The 22,065-nt window shown below is 41.3% G+C and overlaps 1 protein-coding gene across 1 annotated transcript; it reads left to right on the forward strand.

Moving 5' to 3' along the window:
- Positions 1-302: 302 nt before the first annotated feature.
- Positions 303-15,944, forward strand: LOC138794976 (beta-galactoside alpha-2,6-sialyltransferase 1-like). The gene is made up of 6 exons (XM_069973914.1): positions 303-347; positions 4,715-5,547; positions 6,279-6,376; positions 9,906-10,007; positions 10,292-10,466; positions 12,106-15,944. The coding sequence occupies exons 2-6, from the start codon at positions 4,746-4,748 to the stop codon at positions 12,360-12,362; spliced, it is 1,434 nt and encodes a 477-aa protein (XP_069830015.1). The 5' UTR covers positions 303-347; positions 4,715-4,745; the 3' UTR covers positions 12,363-15,944.
- The last annotated feature ends 6,121 nt before the right edge of the window (positions 15,945-22,065 follow it).

Here is a 22,065-nt window from a genome sequence, read left to right on the forward strand (position 1 = left end):
GGTTGTGGTGTACATACACTTTTAATGCTTCATCTTTGATTTCATATTCACGTATCCCTATCTGTAACAAATCTACAACTCCCATCAGTCTTCAGTCGTCAGGTCACGATGTGCGTTGTAGTTATAACAGCTGTTGAGTCACTGGTTGGGGAACGCTGGATTTAGGGAGGAATATTACTGTGCAATAATACGCAGCATTGCTCTGACCTTAGATCACAAGTTGATGTGTTATGTGCTATGTATAGCTGCAAAGCAGTAGATGGCATGTGTACTATTCTTGATACTTATGTTACATACACATATCACTTGCTGAAGAGGCTGTGTCCTGTCTACCAGGATCAATAAAGGTAAACTAGGTTTTAGAATGTTCCTTGAAGAATTTGCACATTCTTTTACACTATTACAGAGATTGTAATAAAAACATGTTCAATCCTACTGCATCGCTACTCGGAGAATAGGTCAACACTAGAAGGTGACTATTGTGCCGTCACTCTGCTGTAATTTGAGTATGCTTGTGTGATCGGTGACAGATAAAACACATAGGCAATAAATTATATACTCCTTTCTTTTAGAAGAGGAAGTTTAATATATAATGTTGGTTCCCATTTTATGACATTTGTATACTTTGGAATATGTGACATTTGTTACATACGATAAAATAACTTATTTAGGAAAATTTTTACATACAAGTCTTTGGGGCGAATTAAGAAAACAGCATGGGCTGTCCATTTTAAACAATAGATTGTTATTGGATTGGACATTATGTGATGGTTAAAGAAATCAAAAGTGTAGTCATTTACTTAAAGGGGTACTCCAGAGGGAAAAAAATTAGGCAGCGCGCTCTCCTGTCTTCAGTTTGGGTGGAGTTTGAAACTCAGCTTCATTAAAGCGACTCTGTACCCACAATCTGCCCACCCCAAACCACTTGTACCGTCAGATAGCTGCTTTTAATCCAAGATCTGTTCTGGGGTGCGTTCGGCAGGTGATGCAGTTATTGTCCTAAAAAGCAACTTTTAAAGTTGCAACCCTGTGTCAAACTGGTGTGGCCTAGAGTATCTGTGACACACAGAGATGGATGTGGTGGTGCATTACACATGTATCCACAGAATTACATACAATGATGATATTAGGAAGTGGAAATTTCATATCAGGAAACCCTGATGCCACGTCTAAACAGAAGTAAATACAGAATCATTTTATGTAGGGAAGCCCCAGTAAAACCCTATGTTATTTCTATTTAAATTTATCAGTTTATCGGTGATTCATAATTTATCAGTTTAGCTACCAACATATACATAAGCATCAAGCTTGAATTGGTGAATAGTGATTTGCAAGAACCCTTTCTGGGTTTCATACTGATGATATGAGTGAAATACAGTGTTCAGTACAGTACTTGGCATCCTGATACTTGACTTTCTCCAGTTTATTAATATACATTTGGTGTATAAGAAAAAAGTAGGGATCGGACATGAGAGAGCATGACTACACAAGCTAGGTTTAGCTAGACATAGAGTCTTTTTAGGCACAGGTGCACCATAGGTCACTAAGGTTTTCAGAATGACATTTCAGCTTACAGTATTTCAACATCTTGAGATCAACATACAAATACAATTTTATAGCATGACTAAACTAGGTCAAGTGCTTAAAGGGGTACTCTGGTATCAGAAAATACTTTTATTTAAATATAAGATACAAAATACATAACTTACTAATATAGTGTTATCACAAAAAGTTTTGGTGTTGGTTTGTATTTCCATGCTTCACCACTGCCAGGTAATGAAGAAAAAAAGAACTACTGTATTTGCATTGTCCCTGACTCCTCCCTCTCTCCCGTAACACATCATCTTCTGATGTCCCAGTAGGCTTGGCTAGATGTTGTCTCTGAGCTCTAGCCCCACCCACTGAGTGATGTCACCATCTCTGACCAGTCCCTCAAACCTACATCGCCATCTCTCTGAGTGTTGCAGTTGCAGGCAGGTGTTGCAAGTTCACTGGATGTGCAATAGACTGCAGGGAAATTAAATGTTCTGCAAAAGCTTTGGGCAGGAAACTGGTAGGAGTTCTTTGAGCGGAGAGGAGGCATGGTGTTAAAGAGCTGACTAAAATCTATTAATTCTAGAACTTTTAGTATTAAGCAAATGCTCAACCAGGAAGTACAACTACAAATTATACTTACCTTAGCATCATCATCATCATTTACAATCTGCACTTTACATAGTAAAACATTTTTAGCAGGCAGATAAAGATTTTCTGAGCTATGTTTTTGTTCACACCTTTGCCCGGGCTGGTAAGAGTAAGAATAACCAGCATCCACTATTACCCATTAAGTCAGTGGGGTTCATTACTTGCAGTTTAGATCCTTCATACAATGGAGCCTTCACATCACTATGACTTCCATTACAAATAAAGGCCATGATGTCAGTGTTAACAGAGTTTTAGTTTAAACATATAGAACTATAGGTAGAAGGAGCTTGCAATCTATTACAAATAAAGGCTGATACAAGGGGAGATCAAACTTCATTTAACTGGAAGTGTTGAACAATAAACCACAAGGATCTATAGATAATGGACCAGAAGAGCTTTACTATCTAAGACTAACTCTCACCTGCAGTATGACCTTCTAGGTCCATATTAGTCAAGATTAGGCAACTATATTGTTGGCTGGACATAGCAGTATAATATAATCATTAGTAGTTATTAGGCCTAGTTTACATATATCCGGCGGAGTTTCCCTCCGGTGCAACAGAAAAGCACTGGAGGAAAATGCATCTCTGATGCCATTGTTTTCAATGGGACAATTCGGATGATGCGTTCTCACAATACTGCCGTTGGACTGCCGGACTGAGCGCACGTCAGAACACGCTGCTTGCAGCGTTCTAACGTGCCGCCAGCTCCTTTATCCGGCGCCATGCCCATTGAAGTCTATGGAGCGCCGGAGGCATGCCATGTACAGATGCATGCATTATGCTTTTGCCTCTGGCGCTCCAGGAAGAGATGTCCCTTTCCCTGCCCTCTTATTAACCCTTGAGACCCTGGTCCTTCAGCAGAGTGACCCCTGGCAGTTCCTCTATACAGGTGCAGCACCCTTTAGGACAGGGGTAGGGAACCTTGGTTGTCCAGCAGTTGCAAAACTACAACTCCCATCATGTCTAGGATATCAAGGCATGATGGAAGTTGTAGTTTTGCAACAGCTTAAGAGCCAAGGTTCCCTACCCCTGCTCTAGGAGATGTCCCCAATTTCCTGTTGTCCATAGTAGAGGGCTCCCGTGTGCTGCTGCCCCCTATATAGATGACACCCTGTGCTGCTGTAGAGGAAAAAAACTTATGATAACCAATGGAATAAACTTCTGGCAACTGATATTAATTGATGGCAACTGATGGTTTTTACTGAAAAAAAGGATAAAAAAAACATTGTGACATTAGCTGTAGTCAGTTTCTTACAAAAAAAAAGAACTAAAACGGATGCAACTTATATATGTAAACTAAGGGCCCTATTACACGGGATGATTATTGTGCAAAAAATCGTTATATCGTTTGAATTTAAACGATAATCGTTCTGTGTAATTGCAGGCAACAATCGAAAAATCGTTCGTATGTCGTTGATCGTTGATTTAGATCTGAACCTAAAATTAGATAATCTTCGCTAATCGTTCGCTGTAATTCCACATTCGTCCGCATTTCTTCACTAATCGTTCAGTGTAATTGCGCTTCATTGTCTTGCTGGGATCAAAAGGAATAAAGGCCATATTCCATGAAACGATTATCATCCGTATTCGGCCGATATCGGCCCTTGCAGCCGATAATCGTCCCGTGGAATTGACAGCAACGATCAGCCGACATCGTTCATGTCTGCTGATCGTTGCGTCGTTTGTCTTTCAAACATGTTGAAAGACAAACGACTGATACAGCAACAATCTACTGCCGTCGCTCCGTGGAATGGGAGTGTCAGCAGCAGATACTGCTATATCCTATGGGCTGCCCGGACAATCAGGGATCCCCCGGGCAGCTCCCTGTGGCCCCCCCCAGACTCACCCGCTCGCTGCTGCCGCGTAGAATAGCGGTAGCAGTGAGCGGGGCTAATAGCGCTCGTTTGCTTCTGTCAATCGGCCTGTGGAATAGGGCCATAAACAATCGTAGTAACAATCACAATAACAATCAGAGTAACGAGCGTATCTAACGACTATCGTTCTGTGTTATATGGTAAACGATTTCAGGTTAACAATAAATAATCTCGTTTGCTATCGTTTATCGTTAGTCGTTAATCATTAAAAATCACTCCGTGTAATAGGACCCTAAGCCTTAGAGTTGAGCAAACTTTAAGTACACTCAGGTTCATCCAAACGTTGACAAGCAGTGGCTGCTGAAGTTGGATGCAGCCCTAGGGAGTTCTGGAAAACAGGACTCCGTAGAGCTGCATTTAACTTCAGCAGCCCAAATGTTGCACGCTCAGGTTTGGATGAACCCAAGAATGCTCCAAGTTTGTTCAACTCTAATAGTTATCATTCAGACCAAGTATGATGCCACCATGATTACATTCTCAGATGGCCAACAACTTCTCAGTAAAAAGAAGAGATTCCATAAGGACAGTCTTGCAGTAGACTAGACTGTTCTCCATTAGTCACATTACTATTTACATTAATAACTTTTCTGTATAGAAAACATTAATTTGGTCACAAAGTTCTTTAAATGTTCAATCTTTTTTTTTTATCTGTAGATTTCAGACAACAGCATATCTCTCTGCCACCATGGTTCGTATCCTAAGAAAACTAAGTCTCTTCTGTTCCATGGCTCTTTGCATTTCCTATTTTCTTTACATTGGTCTTTTTGGACATCAAAAATATGTTGCCAGTACTACCAGAACTGTGAAGCATCAGTATCAGTCAGGCTTCATCTGGGGCAATGAGATATCCAATGCTTCGTCACCTGAAAGGAGCACAGACCATGTCACTGAGGAACAAAAGGAGGCACAGAAAAATAACTTACCAACATCAAAACTTAGCAACATTGTTACTTATAAACAAAAGGAGGCACAGAAAAATAACTTACCAACATCAAAACTTAGCAACATTGTTACTTATAAACAAAAGGAGGCACAGAAAAATAACTTACCAACATCAAAACTTAGCAACATTGTTACTTATAAAAAAAAGGAGGCACAGAAAAATAACTTACCAACATCAAAACTTAGCAATACTGTGAAATCCTTAAAATACAATAGAACTAAATTGTGGGAGAAGGAGATGAATTCCAAAGACCTTATCGAGCGACTCCAGAAACAGAGGTCAAATTACCGAGGGTTGAACCGATACAAAGTGAAATATAAGGGCAAAGTAAGCCAGCAGCACAGCCCCCATGAGATTCTCTGCCAGCTCAAACACAGGGTGAACATCACAACTCTGAAGAGTTCGGACCTACCTGATAATGTCAGTTCTTGGAGCCAGTGTCTACCCAACAAGGATATTCGGGAGGCAGTAGGGAAACTAAAACGATGCGCTGTAGTGTCTTCGGCCGCATCTATAAGAGGTTCAAGGCTTGGACAGGAGATAGGTAAGTGGAAGAGTCCTTTTAATATTCATCTTGGAAAGAAAAAGAAGACAGGGCACATGAATTCTGCAAATAGTTTAAGCCAAAAGTGATTGCTTTATGATGGAGAAGGGGCAGACATATTGGCCCACATTTATTTTACAGATTATTACTGATCTTGATGGACTTACCCCTGGCGTACCCCACTGATAAGGTCAAAATCTGCACCTTTTCTGTGGCATATGCCAGGGGTACATAATGATAAATGAGCACCATAGCGTATGGCTCTTCATGGCAAGCACTAACAGATATCACGACCCAGTCTATACCTGAAGGGTCCAGTAAGGGACACAGTATATGCAGAAATTAGATGTAAAAAATGATAAGTAATCTGGGCCATATACTGTGCCTCCTGCTGGACCCTTGAGGTATAGCTTGGGTCGTGATGTCACATTTTTTTTAGAGAAATAAAAACCTGTGTGATATACTGTACTGTGTTGAGGGAAGTGGCACTATATGTGCATTTCCCATAATTAGGAATTTGTCTAACTTTGCTTATGTAATAACATATTAAAAAATAAAAAAATTGGCCGGAGTTCTCCTTTAACTAAAGGAAAGATAAGGGTGAACATATGTGTATAATATAGATCTATATCACTTATATATAAGTACTGAATGTAGATAACTGTACTAACTCCCATACCTGAAAATTGATATGCAACAGCCTGTCCAATGCAAGTTTTTTGTATTTACAGACTCCCATGATGCTGTTCTTAGGTTTAATGCTGCTCTCACAAAACAGTTTGAGGTTGATGTTGGATCAAAAACCACATTACGTCTAATGAATTCACAGGTAAATCTGAAATGGTTGTGGACAAAGCAACCTAACAATCTGCATACAAACAATGCCATATACTACAATGAAGTAAGCAGGCAGCCATAGTTACAGACTATTAAAAATAAAGGCTGTAATGGCAGTCAATGTTTTTGTTGCAGCCCTGACACTGCAGGCAGACTGGGTTGCAAATGCATCAACAAGCATCCAAAACCCCACTCATAGGCAAACAGTCCTTGTTAATTAATAAGTTTTATAGAGTACCTATCATTATAAATAACTTTTAACATATAATCAGACATGTCAAAAGTTATTGATCACAGCATGCTAAGAATATACAGCAGGGGAGAGAGCACAACAGCAGTGCGATCCACTCCCCAGCCGCTCACTGCGTCTAACACTTTAGCCTTATGGAGCTAAAGTGTTGAAATTAGCAAGCAGCCAGGGAGTGGATCGCACTGCTGCCAAGCTCTCTCCTTGGCTATATCTCCTGATCACATCGGGTCTCAGCTAAGACGCGCTGTGATCAATAACTTTTGACATGCCTAATGACATGTCAAAAGTTTTTTATACTGACAGTCTTTAAGTCTTGGCCACTTAGTCATCCTAGACTACAACAAAATGTTCCAGCCAGATCGGCGTTTGTTTGTTCTTCCTTTACAGGGCAGAAGAAATCTAGCACCCAGGCTGCATGAACAATCCATGTATCGTACGTGAAGCCATGGAAACTAGCAGCATGGATATACATATATCTGTGCTGTCAGTTTCCATATCACAAAGTAGTACATACTTACTGCTACTGCAGCACCTCCCGCCTCCTCGTTCCTCCTGCTCTCCGGTCCAGCCGCTTTGTCTTCAGGCACCCCCTCCTCTACAATGATTGACAGTCAGAGGAGGCGAGGCCTGAAGACACAGCGGCGGGAAGGGAAAGACGGAGAATAGGATGCTGGATTGCAGCAGCAATATGTTTGTACTGCTCTGTAATATCCATGCTGTCAGTTTCCTTTTATTGTCATCTATGGCAAAAACTTTTAATGCCTGCTTTAAACAGGCAATGATCCTTGACTAAGAGAATATACGGTAGTAAGGGGGTGTATATTGTTATCTCCTTTGTAGACACCAAATGAATTTTGAAATTTTTCTATAAAAATTCTTTGGTAGACCCTTGTGGCAGCTATATTGATTCTTCGCAATGTTTGGTTGCTGTGTCTTTTTATGTAGTAAAGCTGCAGTTTGCATCACTAAAGTTCAGTCTCCCGCCAACAATTTGTAAAGCCCATTATTGAGTTTGGTAATATCAGTGCTACAAAATATCAGAATACCAAATGGTAAGTGGTAATATCACTTTTCTCCTGAGCAACCTTGTGAACTTTGAGAAAGAGAAAACGGTAGTCATACCCTCCTTGTGGTTACATACAGTAAAAGCTATACATAAACAAGGGAACATTTGCGTAATACCTGCATAAGTGCCAACGTATAGGAAAACCACTACAAAGTGAGAAAGTTTCCATATGAGGAAGCAGACAATGTTACCTTGCCCTTTGTGAACATGTAGCCACATTGATATTCAGTCTTCACATTCATGTATACTGCCAAGTTGCTGAATAAAGACTAAGATTGCTGCATTCCAAGAAGTGCTCCGACTTTCTTTCTTTACATTGGAAGTGTATGCTGTTACTGTTCTCCAGTGTTGTCGAGCACCTTGAGCAGCGTGGATCCTAAGTGGCAGCGCAAGGGTGAACAAACAGTAGGCGGAGAGAGTGCGGTGCGGGGGCCTCTATCTTGATTGCAACTATTGATATTTATACCTACACGGCTCCGCCAACAGGAACACAGACTAAAATGCTAAAGTATCTTCTTATTCTAATCAGGCTTGAGCATACTTGAATTGTGCTCATCTCTAGTCATCAGTATAGTATGATTTATGATAGTATGGTTATGTCTGTGGGTGCCCACTTTTGCTGAAGGAACTATAGCCAAGGAACTTCTAGTTTCCTCTGACTGCAACATCTAGTTTTATCACCCGGGGGGAAGCACCAGCAAACAGATTGAAAGGGATTTTCCAATACATGGTAAAACATCTAGATGAGGCTTCTTATGTCAGCTATTTCATGTGAAAAAAAAAGCATTTAATAATGTCAGCTGTTTCAATGTGACGCTGAGAACTACAGCTCTCAGAATTCAACAACTTGGGTGGAGAGTCCTTACTCTACACCCAGCCACACTCTTGGTGTAAAGAACTCTGCAAATATATGAATGGAAAATTTCTTTTGAAAAACTTTGAAATGTTTCTACACCTCGATTGACTGTGATAAATTCAGTTGACGCCTTTCCTCAGTTAGGCTGGGTTTTTTTTTCATCCGTTTTATGCAAAAAAAATGGATGAAAAACGGATGTATTTGTGTGCATTTGTTTTGATCCATTTTTTTCCCATTACCATCCGTTTTATTAACGTACACAAAAACGTTTTTTTGATTAGCGGTGGCTGCTGAAGTTGGATAAAGCCCTAAGGCTATATGGAAAACAAGGATATAGTCATTGGCTGTATCCATGTTTTCCAGACAACCTTAGAGCTTTATCCAAGTTCAGCAGCCCCAGCTAATCAAATACCGAACGTTCGGGTTCGGATCGACTCGAACCTGAACCCGGTTCGCTCATAGTTATCAGTTTTCTCCCAAGTTACATACTGCGTATAATAAAATGACTGTTTAATTAAAGGAGAACTCCGGTAGATTATAAAATCCTTCAGCCGGCAGGGGCAGGGGGGAAATTGATTAGAAGTAGGCATTTACCTCTCCCCGTGCTCACAGTGAGTGGTGAGACCGGTCACAGGACCCCCGCCGAAAGGCATTTTCCCCCGGCAGACCTGACTTTCCCCCTGGCAGACAGACTGGCCGCTCAACCAATTAGTGACTGTAGTGGTGTCCTGCCGCAGTGACTGACTGGCTAAGCGGCCAGACTATCAGCCGGGTTGTGATGTGTGAGCTACAGAGATCCCGGAGGCCTGCGGGGGTCCCAAAGCCGATCCTGCCGCTCACGACAGGCACGGGGAGAGGTACCTTAGTACTTGTAATCAATTTCCCCCCTACTCCTGCCGGCTGCCAGATTTTATAATCTGCCAGACTTCTCCTTTAAGGACAGAAAACACGTATATGGATAAATGGAAATTGATAAAAATTTAACTGCATAACATTCCTTTTAGGTATATAGGATATTAAAATAATAAAGTTCAAGGTAGATGAGCAGGGCACAATTTGAAGCACCTCCTCTCTGTCTATTATCTCTGTCCAGCCCCATAGGCTGTAATAGAGTTTGCTGAGAGCCTGGGTATGAAATGCAACCCTGAGCACTTTGCCCGGCTTGTCTTCTCGTTCTGAAACCCTCACTGGTCAAACTTTTTAAGTTTAAGTTAAGTTTTTTTTTTTTTTTTTATTATGACAGTGCCCATATAACATTGCTAATCATCAGGACACAAACTACTGATCCCTTATAATGAATCCATGCCTGTAATATAGTCTCATCTGCCTAATATTTCTCTTGTTTGCAGATTGTTACACAGAAAGAATTTCATTTCCTGGAAAACTCTCTATTTAAAGATGGGATATTGATAGTGTGGGATCCATCCCCATATAACGCAGATACATACCAGGTACAACATTGACTTACTTGGAGTTACAACGCTTGTGCAGATTTAAGTTGCATAGTCGCACAGTGTTTGTCAGTGCAGCAGTGCTGACTATAACAGCCTGATATGTTGTCTGTGGTTTTTCGTAGAATAGCAAGTAAATCTAGTTATGTAATCTTGGCTAGCTATGTCGAATACCACTACTGTCTGCATGTTCTATGGCTTCCGGCTGTGTAAATACAAATCACTTATTTGTTGCTTAGCTTTGTTTTACAGTCTTGATATCATATCATCATATTTCTCCTCAGTGGTATAAGAAGCCAGAATTTAAATTCTTTGGACCATACCAGGAATATCGACTGGCAAATCCCAACCAGCCGTTTTATATCCTGAAACCGCAATCTCTATGGCAGATGTGGGAAATAATTCAGGAGAATTCACCCGAATTAATCCATCCAAATCCTCCATCATCTGGATCAATTGGTAAGTATATACTATATAAATTGTATTGTGTGTGTCATTTTAGTCTTAGTTTATTCTTTAGTCTGGATCCATATTATGGATGTATACACAAGCAGGCTTTAGGCCGCACACATACTGCTTTATTACAGTTTATTGTTGTCTTCACACAACGTATGTTTTGTATAAATCACGGCTGTTGTAGCAGAAAACTTACACATGAGTTGTCTGCGGCCGCTATTCAATGAATAGTGGCCGCATGGAACCTGTTAGTTCAGCGTGCTCCATTGTGTGCAGTGGTAAATTGGGATGCGGGCGCACATGGGTGCGCCCGCATACAAATTCACCAGAAATGAAGATCATCTGGCCGGTACTGCAGTACCAGCCGGGATGATCATCAGTAACACCGGCTGTTCTGTGACCTGGCTGGGTCACAGAACAGCCGGTGTTAAATGTAGTGTGAACCCGGCCTTATTTTGTATGAAGTGGTAATAGGGCCCAATGCGGGTACATCTCTATGCTCCAACTCCTACTATTTGTATGGAGCTGTTTTCTCCCTACAAACATAGGCCCATTTATTTATTATGCGATGTAAAATATAGACTGGTGTAATCTGCCCACAGCAACCAATCACAGGTTCTCTTTCATTTTACCAGAGTGGAAAGCTTAGCTGTGATTGGTTGCTGTGGGCAGTTTACACCCATATACACTCACCGGCCACTTTATTAGGTACACCTGTCCAACTGCACATTACCACTTAATTTCTAATCAGCCAATCACATGGCGGCAACTCAGTGCATTTAGGCATGTAGACATGGTCAAGACAATCTCCTGCAGTTCAAACCGAGCATCAGTATGGGGAAGAAAGGTGATTTGAGTGCCTTTGAACGTGGCATGGTTGTTGGTGCCAGAAGGGCTGGTCTGAGTATTTTAGAAACTGCTGATCTACTGGGATTTTCACGCACAACCATCTCTAGGGTTTACAGAGAATGGTCCGAAAAAGAAAAAACATCCAGTGAGCGGCAGTTCTGTGGGTGGAAATGCCTTGTTGATGCCAGAGGTCAGAGGAGAATGGGCAGACTGGTTCGAGCTGATAGAAAGGCAACAGTGACTCAAATAGCCAACCGTTACAACCAAGGTAGGCAGAAGAGCATCTCTGAATGCACAGTACGTCCAATTTTGAGGCAGATGGGCTACAGCAGCAGAAGACCAACCGTTACTAGCATGGTGTACCTAATAAAGTGGCCGGTGAGTGTATATTTACACCCTTTGATAAATCTCCCCCATAGTTTTTATGAGAATATGAAGAAAGGAAGCCAGGACCTTGGTGTCACTTAAAATAGCCAAATCCTTTATTATACGACTTTAGGCCACGATCACACAACATATATTTTGAATTAATCATGTCCGTTGTTGGGATTTGCAACAATTCCTGTGATTAATTCAAAATATGCATTGCGCTGAAATGAATGGAATGCCGGCCGCAATGGAGGAGGAAGAGGATGAGAGCATCCCACAGAGGACACCGGCCCATCTGGCATTTGCCAGAACTGCTAGATGGCCGGTCCATCCCTGATTGGCAGTAGAATAACAATTAAACTAGAATACACATGAGGAAACTATTTGTAACCTGGTTCCAATGAATCTTTGTCTTTCTGCACAGGGATCCTGTTGATGATGAATCTTTGTGATGAAGTCAATGTGTACGAATTTTTGCCATCTTCACGTCAATCAGACCGGTGTTATTATTTCAGAGAATTTTTTGACGCAGCTTGTACTTACGGTGCCTACCATCCACTTATATATGAGAAAAATTTAATCAAAAAGCTGAACCAGGGAACTAACGATGATATAGTCAAGAACGGGAAAATAACCTTGCCTGGACTCAGAAATTTAGAGTGTGAGACTCCAACTAGATAAAATCTAAAGACTTGAATCAGAACCAAAATCATGAAGATTATAGGTTGTTCAGATCACCAGCGCTCAGGAACCTCACAGGGATCTTCTTGTCCCCTGTGTTTCATGGGAATTGACCCACATTTTATTTATTTCCTGTTGTTTTTATAGCAACGTGTTCTACTGCACAGAAATTGTCACCACTTATGTCAGTTGGCTCAACGTTCACACTTTAATTTATTTATTTACGTGTCCTCAGGAAAACGTATGAACAATGCCTGCTTTGTGGAGTGTGCAAATAGGATGACAGTGCCAGTGAGACTATGTATAGGCAGGAAGGGGTGTATGCAGAGTTTAGTCAAGCGTGTTTTACTGTTATGGTTATGCATATGTAATATCCATATGTATACTGTAGCTGTATATACAAACGCGGTGACTACCCTATTAGTATAAGAACAAGTAGTGTCACTATACAGTGTACATGGAAAATGCTGCTATACTTTACACTTATTTATTGTCACAATAATGTACACATAAAAGACACTATATATATATATATATTGGGCAGATCCACTCGGTGTACTTACTTCCCACCTTTTTGACGGCCAAAGAGGGACACTTGTGTGTTCACGCTAGGAAAATTTTACAGACATTTCTATACTTTTTAATTCAAGGATGCAACCACACATACAGGATCTGCTGCAGATTGATGCAATCACACATACAGGATCTGCTGCAGATTGATGCAATCACACATACAGGATCTGCTGCAGATTGATGCAATCACACATACAGGATCTGCTGCAGATTGGTGCAATTACACATACAGGATCTGCTTCAGATTGGTGCAATTACACATACAGGATCTGCTGCAGATTGGTGCAATCACACATACAGGATCTGCTGCAGATTGATGCAATCACACATACAGGATCTGCTGCAGATTGATGCAATTACACATACAGGATCTGCTGCAGACTGGTGCAATCACACATACAGGATATGCTGCAGATTGGTGCAATCACACATATGCTGGATCTGCTGCAGAATGGTGCAATCACACATACAGGATCTGCTGCAGATTGATGCAATTACACATACAGGATCTGCTGCAGACTGGTGCAATTACACATATGCTGGATCTGCTGCAGATTGGTGCAATCACACATATGCTGGATCTGCTGCAGATTGGTGCAATCACACATACAGGATCTGCTGCAGATTGATGCAATTACAGACACATCATCTGCTGCAGATCAATGCAATCATACATACAGGATCTGCTACAGATTGATGCAATCAGACATACAAGATCTGCTGCAGATTGATGCAATTACACATACAGGATCTGCTGCAGATTGATGCAATTACAGACACATCATCTGCTACAGATTGATGCAATCACACATACAGGATCTGCTGCAGATTGATGCAATTACACATACAGGATCTGCTGCAGATTGATGCAATTACACATACAGGATCTGCTGCAGATTGATGCAATTACAGACACATCATCTGCTGCAGATTGATGTAATCATACATACAGGATCTGCTGCACATTGATGCAGTTACAGACACATCATCTGCTGCAGATTGATGCAATCATACATACAGGATCTGCTACAGATTGATGCAATCACACATACAGGATCTGCTGCAGATTGATGCAATCACACATACAGGATCTGCTGCAGATTGATGCAATTACACATACAGGATCTGCTGCAGATTGATGCAATCACACATACAGGATCTGCTACAGATTGATGCACCCACACATACAGGATCTGCTACAGATTGATGCAATCAGACATACAGGATCTGCTGCAGATTGATGCAATTACACATACAGGATCTGCTGCAGATTGATGCAATTACAGACACATCATCTGTTACAGATTGATGCAATCACACATACAGGATCTGCTGCAGATTGATGCAATTACACATACAGGATCTGCTGCAGATTGATGCAATTACACATACAGGATCTGCTGCAGATTGATGCAATTACACATACAGGATCTGCTGCAGATTGATGCAATTACAGACACATCATCTGCTGCAGATTGATGCAATCACACATACAGGATCTGCTGCAGATTGATGCAATTACAGACACATCATCTGCTGCAGATTGATGCAATCATACATACAGGATCTGCTGCACATTGATGCAGTTACAGACACATCATCTGCTGCAGATTGATGCAATCATACATACAGGATCTGCTACAGATTGATGCAATCACACATACAGGATCTGCTGCAGATTGATGCAATCACACATACATGATCTGCTGCAGATTGATGCAATCACACATACAGGATCTGCTGCAGATTGATGCAATCACACATACAGGATCTGCTTCAGATTGATGCAATTACACATACAGGATCTGCTGCAGATTGATGCAATCACACATACAGGATCTGCTGCAGATTGATGCAATCACACATACAGGATCTGCTGCAGATTGATGCATTTAGTTACATTGATATCTGCAAATCTGCAGAAGATCCTGTGACTGCATCCTTAGGTCCCATTCACACATTAGTAACCCTGTATGTAATTGCAGACAGGATTACGAATGTATTTCAGTAACTGTCGGCATTTGCATGGACATACTGTCAGATAGGTGACACAGACCACAAAATGGCTTAATTGTTTTTTGTTGCACTGATCATGCACCAAAAATAGATCCATAACAGCTACAGATTTGTGTATGGGACCATATGATCTGCAAGTGAGAAATCATGTGTGAAAGAGGCCATAATGTCACATGATTCATCTGAACATTTTTTAGGAATCAACTTGCACCAGATGATAGAATAATATGCAAGTTCGGGCCTATTATACAGGAAGAAACCCGACACTTTCTAGTGCAACAGAAAAAGTTTATTAATTCAAATCTAATTCCTAGGTCAAAAACAGGGACATGTAAGGGGCAAAGAGGGACAAGGGTCAACATCAGGGACTGTCCCTCCAAAAGAATGACACTTGGGAGGTATGGCTGTATAATAATAACCAAAATGCCCCTAATAAAATGCAGAATTCCCCTATAAATAGTGCCATAATAGCCATCAGAGCTTTTCCATCGACAAGGTACACCTATTGACAGTTCACCTTTGTATAGTAGTACCAGCAATGTAGCATATAGTAGCAGAAAAAGGCTAGAGCTTTACCTGTGGATGGTTGTAAAACTGTGAAATCAATGTTTTTAGATGGGTAAAAGATTGCTAAATTATTTGTAATGCTGGCAAAGTGTGTTTGACTGACTATTATCTAATGTGTATGGACAGCCTAAAGTTTAATCCAGAATCAGTGGTGTAGTTATAGGGGTTACAGTGGTCTCAGAAAGGCCTGAGCCCCTACACTGGGGAAAACAAAATCTAAACTGATGAATAAATTGCTATTCAAAATCATATTAATGTGAATTACTTAGATATTGTAATGTCAAGTGTCATGAAGAACAGGACTCCCTGCCTGCAGGGTGAATAGAGCTGATCAGAATAATATATGACAGGCACTTCCTGATTATATAAGTTATATGTTAATAGTCAGCATTGATTCCACCCAATAAAGTTATTTATTTATTTTAATTTGTCTTTTATTTATTTATGCAATTAAAACTTAATAGTCTGGGATTTAGAGTCCAGTGGGCGGTCCAATTCAGTGGTTGACAGTTTTTTGTGTATAAGTATACATCCACAGGTGGCTATCAATCAATCAATGTCTAGGCCCGCCCAGTGGACTCATGAGCTTGACATTAGCAAAGTTTACACAAATAACATATCAGTTATATACCATACTTCTCAAGCTAAACAGTCATATGTTGTTGGAGGTCTAGGTGTTATTCCAGGGGTAAGCTATTAATTTGTGAGTCTGATATAGGAGCCTTTTCTGGCCAGGTGCTGGATAACAGGTACAGAAGAATCAGAAGCGTATCCTGAATGTGAAGTCATGTTGACCTGTGGTGGCCTGTGACAGTTGTTATTTCTGAGGTCTGTCTATTGAAGGATCATCACTAAAATAGAGGAAAACAGCTTCTCAAGAAATTGTCATTTTTGCAATTGTCTATTGTCAGGTATTGTCTACTGTATTGTCTACTGTAAGCTATGGTCAGGACTGCATTCCTTGAACCCACCAGAAGAAATGATCCCAAAGGGGCCATTCTATAGTAATTGTCCTTGCATGTCTAAGGTTCAATGTGATAATTTTAAATTCAGCTTCAAATGATCCCATCTACTGCTAAAGCTTTGGGTCCTACATTAGGACCACATCATTATGTTATACCTTGAGTCTCTGTGGAGGAACCTTTAGCACTCTGGTGAGCCACATTGCTTTAGCTGTGCTAGAGTACTCAGCTTATACACCCCCAGCTCCTGACCGCAAACATCTGTTTTTTTCTGGCCCAGTGACTGCCTCCCACTCTTTCCTGTTGCTTTACCTTACAGTTTGATTGTATACTATAAAACACCCACATCAGAACCTCAATATAACAAATCATAGTCCATAAGTATATATACATATACAAGCACAAGACATATACCCTACAATTTACAACTTATTCTGGAAAAGTAATAAACAAGCTAATTTCTCACAAATAGCACTTTACTATTGCATCAGACAAACAATGTATAAAAACAGATAAAAGACACAGGAAGCAATACAATCCATTGGATGGTCACAGGACACTAATAAATAAATGTATATAAGTATAGATGTGTGGTGTGTGCTCAACCGGTCACTTGACAGATGGTGCTGTGTGACGCCGTGACACAGTGGTTGGTCGGAGTATAGCTCAGCTGGATGGTAGGTTGTTGTGACGCCAGTGCCGGTTGGGCACACAGGTATGGGGGCACGCCTGCTTTTATTTAGAGTGGCAAGCTATACCCTTTCCCCTGTGGTCAGTGACCTGCCGGGCTGTGAGGGGGTATCTTGGGTACTTATCACGCTGGTCCGGAGTGGAGTTATGACCCACCCGGACTATCGGTCCCAGTTACCTGTTACACCTGCGCTGCGAGATAGATTACATAGGCTTTTAGCAACTTTGCTCTATCCGAAATCAATTCCTCTAGCTTTCAGGATACTGTCCTGCATCTTTAGAGACGTTCAACGGCGTGGGTTGGGATGATCCCTGACTTGTCCTCTCTTGAGTGGTTTAGCACTGCATGGTCAGAAGAAGTGTTTTTAAGAAAAGAGTCTCTGTGTCTCCGATGTGTGTCCGTCTACCACCACACTCCAGACTAGACTTCACTGGACTGACTAAGTGTGTGTGTGTGTACTTACTCTCCGTCTGTGACAACTTCCTAAAGGGTATGTAATAACTCCTGAGAGTGGTGGAGAAGAAAGTGCAAAGAAAAGAAAGTAGAATAGAGATAGGTGGAAAAGAGGAAGGGGAAAAGGAAGCTCTCATCTGTGCACAGATCACAAATAAACAGTACCTCTTGCTTACTACAGCTGTGCGATATACAAGTACATAGACAAATAGCAGTGGCAAAACTTAGGCATAAATTCATTACCACTTTACTTAGAGTACAGGCTTTTGAGAGGGTTGTACAGACTAGCAACACCTGTGGTGGGACACCACATGTGTACATTTGACCACAAAAAAAAACACATGCAAAAAGTATTAAACAAAGCTGTGGGACTAGCTGTGCAAAATATAGTATTGGGCAGTATAGTATAAAATAGCACAATCCCACACTTGTAAAGTCTAATACTCAGTACAGCGAAGAAAAAAGACTGGATTCCTTTAGCTCTCATAAAATCATTGAACTTTATTTCAGCAATTCATAAAAACAGCCAACGCGTTTCGAGCCAATTCGGCTCTTAGTCATGGCATCTAAGTAGTGACATAACAAAACAGACGAAGTGTTAGTGCGATGCCCTGGCCCCTAAGGGCCACTCCGCAGTATAGATGGTGCTAACAGGCAGGAACCGGGGTAGCTGTAGGATATAGGGTTGTCACGGTGTAGGCACGAGGGTGATACAGCTGGAAACCGGGCTCCTGACCCTGCGGGAATACTGGGCATGCGATTCTTCGTTGTCCTTAGTCAGGGCACCAATTATCACACCAATGCCAAGGTTCAGAAACAACGGTAGTTGTATATTTATTGTAACGGTGGTAACTAGTAGCAACAGTCTCTCCGGATGCAACCGGGAATAAGGCAATCTTGAATAAAGCAGAGTAATGGGTGATGCTGCAATAGGCTGTGAGAGTAGCGTGCTGAATGATGGGAGTAGTAGTGAAATTGAAGTTGAGATGCTGGGTGGAATGAGACTTGAATGAAATACTTGCTGTTGATGATTTGAGAAGATGATGAGGAGATGAACTGAGGAATGACTGAAGAATCGACACCCAGATGAGAATCTTGAGGCTTGAGACAGGAACACAGCCAGCGGACTGGAGCAGCAGAGCACACGCAGGTCTCTCTCTTAGCAGGGAGAGAGGACAGACACAACCTATCCCCTTGATGGTAGGGAATAGACTGAGGTAGAACAGGAAGTCACATGGTAACCCCAGCCAAAAGCTCGATGACCATTGGAGTTACCATGGAAGCAGGGCACAGTCACGTGACATCCAGCCATTGCATCATCACACCATTAGGCATATACAGAGAAATATACCTGAGAAGTACCATACTTGAACACTAGGAGGCGACACAATACCTTTAGACACTGATACCTGAATACACATGCAATAAATGAATGAAATAGCAGACCTGAATACTGAGAAGGGTAACGCAATACACGCAGTTTGCAGTGGACCATAGCTTTCCAGAACAGAACCAGTTATAATAAAAATATGAGCATAAGAAGGGCTGTTCTGGGACACTGCATTAGTGTATATACATACAAAGTGGTTAATATGTGTAACAAAAATGTTATTATACGGGGATTATAGACAACAACGTATTAGTATACATATATGCATAATGTACTAAATATAAACATATAAACACAGAGATACTCGAGAGCAACAGACTATAATAATGGTGGACAAACTATGGTGTTCCCATCTGTAAATAAGTCTGTAGGACTGTGATAATGATATGGACGCTAGTTGCAATGTACTCCCTTCCTGAGGTAATATGTATACCATAAAGAAAAAATATATATATAATTATCTAAACCAAAAACCATACATAGGGCATAGGTAAAATGATGGTTATAACAAGGGTAGGGTATAAACATACAAAAGCCAACAAACAAAGCAAAACACTCCAGTGTATTACCTTAGGTATATGCAATCAATGGGGAAAAAAGATAATTCCTCCCATAACATAGGTCACTGAAGAGTAGGAAAACTCTGTGCAAAGAAAATATAGAAAAGAGAGCCTCTTGCATGAAGTTGGTTGCCATGAGTGTGGACTGGGCGCAATAAACATTAAGATCCATCTGTGGACATTATATATACATAGGATGCCACTGACCTACAGACCCATAGCAGCAGGAGACATGCAGATAACGCCGCAAGAGATCGCAGCGTCTGTGGCTAATGACCATGATTGAGGAAAAATAGCCGGAAGGACCGGAAATCACACGCCACTTCCGGTTTAGTGGAACGCAAAATGCGTGTCACCATGTGTGTCACATCCGGCACGATGAAACGCAAAATGCGTGTCAGCGCAGCACATGATCAAGAGTGCCCTGACGTGCGCGCGCGCTCCACAGTGGAGCGCAAGGCACAAACATGCACATGCGCTCCACCATGGAACGCACACACACGAAGCCTCGGTTGGGACGAGAAGAGACCAATAAAGACAATGGTAATAACAAAAATGCATAACAACATGTGAGGAAATAGTGAATTGTCTACATGTCCAGAAATGTTACTAGTATGGGAAAAAAAGGTTGGAAGCATGGACTATGATGGATGTACTTCATAGTGGGGAATAAAATGGAGAAAATGCATCAAAAAAGTGCGCTGCAGCTTAAAGAGTACCAACACATTCCTATGTCACTAGATTATATACTATGAAAAGGGAACATTTGGAAAGGGTAGATAACAAAATATGCAAAACAGCAAAGTATACGGGGTAAGACCCAATTTAATGAGAGATGGTTAGTACAGAAACATAAGATCACTTCTAATATTGAGGCCATGGGGTGCTCGTGTACCTAATTTAAAAATCCATTCTGCCTCCTTTTTTAACACTAACCTTCTCCAATCCCCTCCTCTCCTCGGTTCTGGGACCCTGTCAATGGCATAGCAGCTAAAAGAGTTTAAATTACCATTATGGGTGGTGCAAAAATGTTTTGCAGCTCCAGAGAGTTGTAACCCTCCATTTTTTATGCTGTGCACATGTTCTGCAATACGAGTTTTGAGCTTTCTTATAGAGCATCCTACATACTGCAGGTTGCAGTCTCTGCACTGTATGATGTATATTATATGATCGGATTCACAGCTCATGTGATGGCTTATTGTATATGTTTTGGTCAAATCACTGGAATGAAAGGTGTTGTGTCTCTCAGTGTATTTGCACATCCCGCACCGTGGTTTTCCACATGGGATAAAGCCTGTTTGTCTGTTTGCTCTTAGGTTTCTAGTTTGTTTAGTACTAATGTACAGGCTCGGAGAGAGCAAACTACCCAGGGAAGGACCTCTTCGGGAGATAAAGTGACAACCTTCATCTAGTACCTTGGCTAGACCCTCATCCTGGCGTAAAATGCCTAAGTGTTTCCTCACGATGGTCCTAATTTTCTCAAACTCCTTGCTATAGGGAGTACAAAAATATATCCCTCTGTTAAATTTCTCGTTGGTCTTACGATTTTTATTTCCATTGTTCAGAAAATTACTTCTCGGTTTGCTGGTTGCTATGTTCCTAGCTCTAGCGAGAGTAGATTCAGGGTAACCCCTGTCTCTCAATCTAGATTCCGTGTCCTTAATCTGACATAGTGTCGCCTCTGTGGTAGAGCAGGCTGATTTTCCTGATGACTCACAACTCTCTGGAGCTGCAAAAGATTTTTGCACCACCCATAATGGTAATTTAAACTCTTTTAGCTGCTATGCCATTGACAGGGTCCCAGAACCGAGGAGAGGAGGGGATTGGAGAAGGTTAATGTTAAAAAAGGAGGCAGAATGGATTTTTAAATTAGGTACACGAGCACCCCATGGCCTCAATATTAGAAGTGATCTTATGTTTCTGTACTAACCATCTCTCATTAAATTGGGTCTTACCCCGTATACTTTGCTGTTTTGCATATTTTGTTATCTACCCTTTCCAAATGTTCCCTTTTCATAGTATATAATCTAGTGACATAGGAATGTGTTGGTACTCTTTAAGCTGCAGCGCACTTTTTTGATGCATTTTCTCCATTTTATTCCCCACTATGAAGTACATCCATCATAGTCCATGCTTCCAACCTTTTTTTTCCCATACTAGTAACATTTCTGGACATGTAGACAATTCACTATTTCCTCACATGTTGTTATGCATTTTTGTTATTACCATTGTCTTTATTGGTCTCTTCTCGTCCCAACCGAGGCTTCGTGTGAGTGCGTTCCATGGTGGAGCGCATGTGCATGTTTGTGGCTTGCGCTCCACTGTGGAGCGCGCGCGCACGTCGGGGCACTCTTGATCATGCTCTGCGCTGACACGCATTTTGCGTTTCATCGTGCCGGATGTGACACACATGGTGACACGCATTTTGCGTTCCACTAAACCGGAAGTGGCGTGTGTTACCATTTCCGGTCCTTCCGGCTATTTATCCTCA

This window comes from Dendropsophus ebraccatus, chromosome 6, assembly GCF_027789765.1.
Source record: "Dendropsophus ebraccatus isolate aDenEbr1 chromosome 6, aDenEbr1.pat, whole genome shotgun sequence".
In the NCBI taxonomy this organism is placed as follows: Eukaryota; Metazoa; Chordata; class Amphibia; order Anura; family Hylidae; genus Dendropsophus; species Dendropsophus ebraccatus.